Raw genomic sequence first — 9,244 nt, forward strand, 5'->3', positions numbered from 1 at the left:
GGACCGAGCAGCGGGAGCGCACCCCGCCGCGGGGATTCGAACCGCCGACCTTTCGATCGGCAAGCCCTAGGTGCTGAGGCTTTTACCAACAGCGCCACCCGCGTCCCTATACATTTGTCTTATCTCCATGGTAAAGGTAAAGGGACCCCTGACCATTAGGTCCAGTCGTGGCCGACTCTGGGGTTGCGGCGCTCATCTTGCTTTATTGGCCAAGGGAGCCGGCGTACAGCTTCCAGGTCATGTGGCCAGTCTGACTAAGCCGCTTCTGGCGAACCACAGCAGCGCACGGAAACGCCATTTACCTTCCCACCGGAGTGGTTCCTATTTATCTACTTGCACTTTTGACGTGCTTTCGAACTGCTAGGTGGGCAGGAGAAGGGACCGAGCAACGGGAGCTCACCCCGTCACGGGGATTTGAACTGCCGACCTTCTGATCGGCAAGTCCTAGGCACTGTGATTTAACCCACAGCACCACCCGCGTCCCTATCCCCATGGTAATGAGGCCCAAATGTTCAGGAATAACTAAACTGGAAGGTATTTCCCAAGGGAGCTAGCTCAGCAAGCGGCTGATGATAAAGTAATTAATAACAACATTCTCTCACCAAATGGAGCACAAAAATAAGATGAAATCATCTCATCAAGGTCCTCTGTGACCGACCTGCCCCTCCACAGTCTCCATGTAGCCGTTAACAGAGGCCAACCAGTAGGAATGCCCAACATTCCATGGAGGTTATTATTACTCTCCCTCTGGCATCCAGCACATAGGAGCTACACAAGCCGTTCCCAGCATCAGAATGAGCAGTCTTCAAAATATGGCTAACATTCATCCCCTTAAAAATATTAGGTATTTAATCACCCCATGTGAAGGACTTGGTAACTTTGTAAACTTTTGTTGCAATTGACATTGATGATTGAGCAAAAGGACTGGGTAGTAAAGACCTTCTTTGCCCATCTATTTGTTTACACATGAACAGTTTATTCAAAGTTGCCTATTCATGTAGTTGATCATACAGTCATATCTTGGGTTACAGACGCTGCAGGTTGCGTTTTTTTGGGTTACGGATCCGCCAAAACCCGGAAGTACTGGAACGGGTTACTTCTGGGTTTTGGTGGTCGTGCATGCACAGAAGCGCTAAATCATGCTTTGCGCATGTGCAGAAGTGCCAAATCGCAACCCACGTGTGTGCAGACGCGGCACTGCGGGTTGCGAACGTGCCTCCTGCACGGATCACGTTCGCAACCCAAGCGTCCACTGTATACATCATTGTCTGAAGTTCATTAGAACATACTTCCAGGTAAGTGTATGTAGAATTGCAACAAAAGAGGTGCATTTATTTATTATTTAGTACTAACTCCAGAACTGCTCAAGACTTAGCACTTCTTCCCAGAAGTTCAGCATGGCTGATCAGCGAGAAGGAAAAGGAAAATACTTTAAAAATTATTCTACTTATTATACAAGTGATGCTGATTCTTTCTTTTTTTTGGCCAGCTTATGAGAATGTTAGTTGGTATCCATTTGTCTCAGGAGACAATGGAAGACTGTGCTTTTGGAGGTGAAGTCAAACCATTGGAGAGTTACAGCACATGGTGTGTCTCTAGACCAGTATGGAAAAGACATGTTTTGGATGCAGTTAGGGCAGATGAAGGTGTCTGGTTGTGCTGATGCGTGTGTACCATGTAGTCTCTGCCATAGTGTTTTTTGGACAAATTGCTGTCATTTCTTGCCTTCATGAATACTGGTCCATAGGAAGCACCTCAGTCTTGCTTTGCAGAATGCTTGCATTCTTTTATAAGAAAACGGTGGGATAACTAGCCTCATATAACCAACATGCTTAAGTCTAATCAATGCATGAAAGTGTTAAAACCACAGAATAAGCTGTCCTGCTAGGCGTTTCTCACCTTGGGAGGGACTCAGTAATCAAGCCTTTGTTCCCCTTCAGTCTACCAGAGAAGTTCAAAGTGTGAAAAGGTTTTGAGCTGCTTGCTGCAGCTCAGACTGCATGGCTCTTACAAGCCATTATTGTGTTCCCATACCAATAATTTAGGAACTTCCACTATTGCAACTAAATCAGGTTTTACTGCCTATGCAACATTTTCTGACTGCTGTATGGAAAAGCATATGAACTTGGTCTTTGGAGTTTATAAATAAACCATTATTACCTTACTTTTTTTTCTATGCTGGGGAAAAGGGGAACTTTGGAAGGAATTTAGAAGGCATATTTTAAAGGTCTAACAGCTTATACTTCCTTGCTTTGCTGCACATTCTGTGCTTTAAAATCTGTGCTGGGGTTCTTGCACCAAAGAGTACGGTACTTGCCCAAACTGGATCTTGACATCCAGGAATTCTCCTATTTACATACCATTTTTTCCCTTGCCACCAACAAAAACAATAAGGTAAAGGTAAAGGTACCCCTGCCCGTACGGGCCAGTCTTGACAGACTCTGGGGTTGTGCGCCCATCTCACTTAAGAGGCCAGGGGCCAGCGCTGTCCGGAGACACTTCCGGGTCACGTGGCCAGCGTGACATCGCTGCTCTGGCGAGCCAGAGCCGCACACGGAAACGCCGTTTACCTTCCCGCCGGTAAGCGGTCCCTATTTATCTACTTGCACCCGGAGGTGCTTTCGAACTGCTAGGTTGGCAGGCGCTGGGACCGAGCAGCGGGAGCGCACCCCGCCGCAGGGATTCGAACCGCCAACCTTTCGATCGGCAAGTCCTAGGTGCTGAGGCTTTAACCCACAGCGCCACCTGCGTCCCTAACAAAAACAATAATAAGCAATAATTGCACCTCACTGCTGCCGCCCATAAAACACCCTCATATTCCCAGCCTTGCCCAAGAGAGGGGGGGGGGATGAAGCAAGGGACAGAGTCAGGCAAAAGCTAGAGATTCAATAGCAATTACTATTAAGCTTCTCTCTCTTTGTTGTTGTAGGAAAACCATATACTTGTATAAAAGGGCTGGTGCTGTGCAGTTTTTATTGTAATTACTGGTATGTTTTACGTGTATCTAGTTTTAATTCTATAAGAGCTTAGGGTTTTTTGATTGGTTTTTCTACGTTTTTAGCAGCTCTTTAGCAGAGAAAAAGGTGGGGTATGAATATAATAATAGTAGTGGTAGTAATAATAATAGTAACAGTAGCACCAGCAGCAGCAGCGCCCCTCGGGGGCCTTTCTGGGGCTCCTTCTCCCCGCGGCCTTCCGCCCGAGGCCCCTCCCGGCCCCGGGGCGAGTTCGCACAGGACTAGCGCCTTAACTGAAAGCGCCGTTGAGACGCCGAGCTTACGTCACCTTCGGCAGCGCCGCCTCGCTCGGGAATCTCCTCCTCGGGCTTCGCCGCTCGGCTCCGGGGCGGGAGGGGGGCCGCGCGCTTGGCTCCTGCCGGGGGGGGGGCGCGCGCGCGCGTGCGTGTCTTTGGCAAGCGCCGCCTGCCTCTCCGGGCCGCGGCCTCTTCGCCCCGCTCCGCCGCCGCCGCCGCCTTTTCCTTCGCCCGTCCCGGTTTGTTTGAATTTGGCGCCCGGAGAGCTGGGTCCGCGCCACGTGACGCGCCGGGACCAATCGGCGTCGGGGCAGAAGAGCGGAAAACGTCCGGGTGCCTAGAGCGGGGGCGGGGCCTGGGCGGGCTGTGGGCGGAGAGAGGGCGCGCTCCGGAGCGGGCGCTGCGGCGGGATCCCTCCGAGATGGCGGTGCGTCTGGCGGCGCCGCCTTCCAGCCGGGGCGGGGGGACACCCTCGGGGAGGGGGCCGCGTCAGGAGCCTCCCAACCTTGGGCCTCCAGCTGTTTTTGAACTACAATTCCCATCATCCCTGACTAGCAAGACCAGTGGCAAGGGATGATGGGAATTGTAGTCCAAAAACAGCTGGAGGCACAAGGTTGGGAAACACTACGCCCCCCCAAAGCAGGCCTCAAGACTTTCAAATTACTTTCTTTGAGGATTCAGAAAAAGTAATTTAAAAGTCTTGAGGCCTGCTTGGGGGGGGGGTGACTACACAGGTTTTTGTAAGGAGGCTGCGGGCCACGTGATCAGCCGAAACAAGGGGGAGAGATCAGGGGGTTTGGGCTGGGTGTCCATCAATATGCAGATGATACCCAGCTCTACCTCTCTTTCATATCAGAACCGGTGAAGGCAGTGAAGGTCCTGCGTGAGTGCCTGGAGGTGGCTAACAGATTGAGGTTGAATCCTGACAAGACAGAAGTACTGTTTTTGGGGGACAGGGGGCGGGCGGGTGTGGAGGACTCCCTGGTCCTGAATGGGGCAGCTGTGCCCCCGAAGGACCAGGTGCGCAGCCTGGAAGTCATTCTGGACTCACAGCCAGTGGCGTAGCGTGGGGGGTGCAGGGGGGGCCGGCCGCACCGGGCGCAACATCTGGGGGGGGCGCACTCGCACTCGCAGCTCTCTGCCCCTACCTGGCTCACTCACTCTCTCTCACTGCTGTGCGAATCCGATTCGAGCCGCCGGGTCGCTGCCCACTGTGGAGGGGGGGTGCCAGGCGTGCGGGTTAGGGGGCGCTGCCTTGCCCCAGGTGCTGACAACCCACGCTATGCCACTGCTCACAGCTGTCCATGGAGGCTCAGGTCAATTCTGTGTCCAGGGCAGCTGTGTCTACCAGCTCCATTTGGTACGCAGGATGAGACCCTCCCTGCCTGCAGACTGTCTCGCAAGAGTGGTGCATGCTCTGGTTATCTTCTGCTTGGACTACTGCAATGCGCTCTGTGTGGGGCTACCTTTGAAGGTGACCCAGAAACTACAACTAATCCAGAATGTGGCAGCTAGACTGGGGACTGGGGGCGGCCGCCGAGACCACATAGCACCGGTCTTGAAAGACCTACACTGGCTCCCAGTACGTTTCCGAGCACAATTCAAAGTGTTGGTGTTGACCTTTAAAGCCCTAAATGGCCTCGGCCCAGTATACCTGAAGGAGCGTCTCCACCCCCATCATTCAGCCCAGACACTGAGGTCCAGCGCCGAGGGCCTTCTGGCGGTTCCCTCACTGCAAGAAGCCAAGTTACAGGGAACCAGCCAGAGGGCCTTTTCGGTAGTGGCACCCGCCCTGTGGAACACCCTCCAACCAGATGTCAAAGAGAAAAATAACTACCTAACTTTTAGAAGACATCTAAAGGCAGCCCTGTTTAGGGAAGCTTTTAATGTTTAATAGGTTATTGTATTTTAGTGTTTTGTTGGAAGCCGCCCAGAGTGGCTGATGGGTGGGGTATAAATAAATTATTATTATTATTATTATTATTATTATTATCAGGGCTGCCAGGGAACCAAGGGGGGGAAGATGGGTTGGAGAGGGGGGCCCCTCAGTTTCTTAAAAGAAAGTTAAGAATCAGGAGCATAGCTGTCAACTTTTCCCTTTTTTTAAGGGAAATTCCCTTATTCCGAATAGGATTCCTTGCAAGAAAAGGGAAATGTTGACAGCTATGATCAGGAGCGTCAGAAGGCACCGAAGGGAGCGGGGTCCACCGTATTAAAAATAAATTCATTTTTGTGGAGATCGTTGTGGTTGAGCTAGAACACAAGAAGATCTCAAGCAAACAATTGATGGCAGAAGCGCACTGTTTTTCTCTCTGCAGGTGTAGAAGCAGATTGTCCTGCTCTAAGGAGTGCCATTTTGTTTTTCCCCGCTGACATCAGGGGACACCATGAAGCTGAACATTTTATTCGAAGCTGTTGATGCCTCCAAAGAGGAGGCGTGTAAGCAAAGGATGGAAAGGAGAGCTCTTGTTCACTGAGGCCCCCAAAGAGGGCCTTGTGTACCCCTATGGGACGCCACTTCATCCAGGAGGCAGTCCAAGATGTGTACCCACCAAACCAGTAAATCAGATTGGGAGTACTTGGGTATGGTATTCTTGTCTTTTCCTTTATATTGTGGGAATATACTGTTAATGCACAATTGTATCGCTTGCTTGGTGTCCTCACTGTTTTCTGTGCTCACTATCCTGCCCTTGCCTTGCAAAATAAGACCACAAGTTATTATTATCATTTTTGTAAAGCTTGCCTGCCCATATTTCCTTGGAAAACCCAGCTCTTGTTAATTATTCTTATCTCTCTGTACCTGTACAACTATCGCTTTAGATTATTTTGGCCTACAAAATAGTTTAAAACTGTTTCATTACCCCCAAATTCTCTTTCAGCCCTGGTGACAGTTATTTCAGTGGAATTCTGTTCATAAAACATTTCAAACTTTACTCTGTTTCAACATTTGTATCAGAAGTAGGTTCTTGACCACTAAGCAGATGCCATAAAAAACGTTTGAGTATTTTATGGCGCTGTGGGACACTGATTTTGTAACTGTCTGTCTGGAAATTGCCAACAGAAGACAAGGCAGAGGCTTGCAGCTATGAAACAATTACGGTGCTTATTTTGCTCATAATTCTGGCAGTTTGGCGCCTTACTTCTCTTCATGAGAGAGAAATAATAAATAAAATAATAAGGTAACAATTGCATGCACATTTACTTGGATGTAACCTCTTGAACCCAGTGAGTCTTACTTTTGAGAAAATATGCATAGGATTACTGTAAATCACATGCATGAGATCTGGATATTTAGAAAATGAATATAAATACAATATAATGTTTGCACAACCCTTTCTAGCAATTTCCAAAGAGGGATTGGCTATCAATGAGAAAATTGTATCGGTAATCCGAGCTGATAAGCCAATCTCCATCTCTGCCCATTTATTAATGGCTCCACTCTTGTACTTCCATTTTGTGACCATTCTTAGTCCTCTTACATGGGCCCTGGGGGTAGAAAGTTTGAGAACCCTTGATTTAGAATATGCATAGCAAAGGGATAAATGAAGCATTTATCCATCATTTGCTAATTTCTTACACTGCCTTCAACTGTAATATGGGGATAATTCAGACTTATGTTTCAGAACTATTGCAAATATTACTAAGAGTGTACATTAAGGTATTAGGGATGCTTGTGTTAGCTTATTATTATTGCTTATTTTTCTCAGATAATTCCACAGTTTGAGAGTGCCAGATCACTGGGTCTCCAGAGGTGGTGCCACGGTTCCCCAAACGTGAAAATAAAGGATACCAACCATGCCATCCCTGTGGTGGCAGGAAGGCGTTGGAGGCCTGCAGCCTACAAGTTTTCTCCACTAATGTTTGAGAATGCAAAAACAGAATCCTGTGCTGTGGGGACTTCAGAACACCCTTTGGACTTTGGTGGCCAAGCAGGAAACTTTGAGACATGCTGTAACCAGCCAAGACCTCTTTCTACTGCAGCTTCCATCAGCCCTACAAGCAATTCTAGGGCTGGGATGGAAAATCCTTGTCCCTGCCCCTTATCTCCTTATGCTGACCCAGTTGCATTCAGCCCACCAGAGAGATGCACTCCAGAACAGCCCTCCATTGAGGCCCATAATTATTGTCTGCCCCAGATGGATAGCTTTACTCCTGGCCCATTTAGTAATCATGTTGGTGAGGATATTTCTAATGACTTTGAGGCTACATCTGTGCTGGTCGAGGACACTCCTGAGCATGAATATGGAGTTAAGGTAACATGGCGGAGTCGATCTCTCTTAATGAAATACCTCAGAGAAAAAGGAATGCTGAGCACCAGCGACGTCTTAGTGAAGACACAAATGAGTGCAGTGCTTACTGTGGCCGAAGATAGCCAATAGCTTAAAATAGTTTTGAAAGATCAATCTCTATTTGTGGTGTCTTCATCCAGTCCAAACAGATTTTGCAGGTTTTTATAGTTTAAAAAATGCAAACGTGTTTGCCTAGAAGTGACAGCTGGATACCAAAAGCAGCAATGCCTCTGTCAAAAACTGCTTTCAATCCTTCTAAGCCTGGAGTGGAAAAATAGATTGAACAAAACATTTTTGTGTATGATAAACTCTAAATAATTTGAGAAGGTGGTATACTTGCATGATAAAGCACAGAAGCATTTTATAAATCAATCAAAGCAAAAAGGTCTGGTGTTTCTGGAAAGACATTCCTTATTGTACCTCCCCTAGTTTAAATGAATACAGTACCGAGTTATTTCTGTATTCAGTGACTTCACTACTGATTTCTGCCATGACTTCAGTATGGAGACAGCCAGCAGTGTTGTGCAGTCTTTACCGCCTCTATTATGCTTCATGTAGGATCTTGATTACCCCAATTCACTTTGAGCAGTGCTGGAAGGAATTACTTGTTCATGCTTTTGTGCCTTTGCTGTTCTTGGAAAGGGGGGGGGCATGGGGGAATGCCTATTTATATTTTTCATTAGACCAGTTGACACAGGCATGTTTTGGGTTATCTCACGGAGGATGCTTCATGCAGATTTTCTATATAAAAGCTATTTTATGATTAATTGCTTCATCCTTCAGCAAAATTAGTCTGTGGGACAGTATGGTGTAAAACAACATAGCTTTTGGTTCTGGAGGACATGAGTTTGCACAGCTGGGGGAGCCCAAGCACCTTTGATTTATTCAGTCGGGGGCAGGCGGGCAAGGAGTCAATATGAACTTAAAACATGGAACCCCATCCCACATATTTACCACTCCCTATAACATCATACAACGCTTAGTGATTATTTTGTGTGTTTTTTAAAATGCCCTAATAAAAGCATTGTCCTGTAAGTGTGGTTATTAAAAAATGCAGTGATCTGCACATCCGCTCTTGTATAGTAAAAGTATCTCTTTCCCATCCAACCCAAAATTGTTTTAATGCATTTCACTTTATAACTGCACTACATAAATGGCTTTCATCTTCTTATTTTCCCTATACAGGGAGGTTTTAAAAAAATATTTGAACATTGATGTTACTCATAATGCATGTTCTCATGTTGTCTAAGGAAATTGATGTATCGGAAAAGGAAGTATTTTAGGAGTAGCTTAAGTTGTGTGGTTGCTTTGTTTATGTATTGACCTGCTTTTATGGCACATTTCTGTCCTTAAAGACACCGTTTGGTTTTAAGCTACATCTTACCAATAACATCCCTGAATGAGGGTTCATGTGCATCATTATAGACTAGTTTCAAAGAGAGCCTTGGCTCCTTCATGAGAAGGAAAAGATGCATTTGGTCTTTATTTCTCTTTCCTTGTTATATTTATTGTTAAGAACAATTCAAACTGTATTAATTAATGAGGTTACCTGGGTTGGAGATGAAATGACAAGAGACCAACCAGATAGAATTCAAAACACAGCAGTGGTTACACCTGATCCTTTATTGCAAAATACAGAGTGCAGTTGCAACAGGGGTTGCATTGTATACAGCCAGCCCTCTAGGTAAGTTCCCCTTTCCAC

General features: G+C 47.0%; 2 protein-coding genes across 9 annotated transcripts in view; one reads left to right on the plus strand and one right to left on the minus strand.

Annotated features, from left to right (window-relative positions):
- Positions 1 to 3,390, minus strand: part of FOXM1 (forkhead box M1) — a 31,244-nt gene extending 27,854 nt beyond the window's left edge. For 2 of the 6 annotated variants that reach the window (XM_079991553.1, XM_079991548.1), the window contains exon 1: positions 603 to 712. The gene's annotated coding sequence lies outside the window, so the exon portion shown is untranslated. Of the gene's footprint in view, positions 1 to 602; positions 713 to 3,285 lie in introns of those variants that run through there. The other 4 variants (XM_079991551.1, XM_079991549.1, XM_079991552.1 and 1 more) reach the window with 4 other exon arrangements.
- Positions 3,391 to 3,629: 239 nt separating this feature from the next.
- On the plus strand, positions 3,630 to 8,575 carry RHNO1 (RAD9-HUS1-RAD1 interacting nuclear orphan 1). Of its 3 annotated transcripts, none has more exons than XM_079991732.1 (3): positions 3,630 to 3,680; positions 5,572 to 5,836; positions 6,961 to 8,575. In XM_079991732.1, the coding sequence occupies exons 2-3, from the start codon at positions 5,672 to 5,674 to the stop codon at positions 7,630 to 7,632; spliced, it is 837 nt and encodes a 278-aa protein (XP_079847858.1). In that variant the 5' UTR covers positions 3,630 to 3,680; positions 5,572 to 5,671; the 3' UTR covers positions 7,633 to 8,575. The 3 variants fall into 3 exon arrangements, with proteins under 3 accessions (XP_079847858.1, XP_079847859.1, XP_079847857.1); XM_079991733.1 differs by lacking the exon at positions 3,630 to 3,680 and having other exon boundaries at positions 5,293 to 5,836; positions 6,961 to 7,681; positions 7,892 to 8,575; XM_079991731.1 differs by lacking the exon at positions 3,630 to 3,680 and having other exon boundaries at positions 5,294 to 5,836.
- The last annotated feature ends 669 nt before the right edge of the window (positions 8,576 to 9,244 follow it).

Source organism: Podarcis cretensis, assembly GCF_951804945.1.
Source record: "Podarcis cretensis genome assembly, chromosome: 9".
NCBI lineage: Eukaryota > Metazoa > Chordata > Lepidosauria > Squamata > Lacertidae > Podarcis > Podarcis cretensis.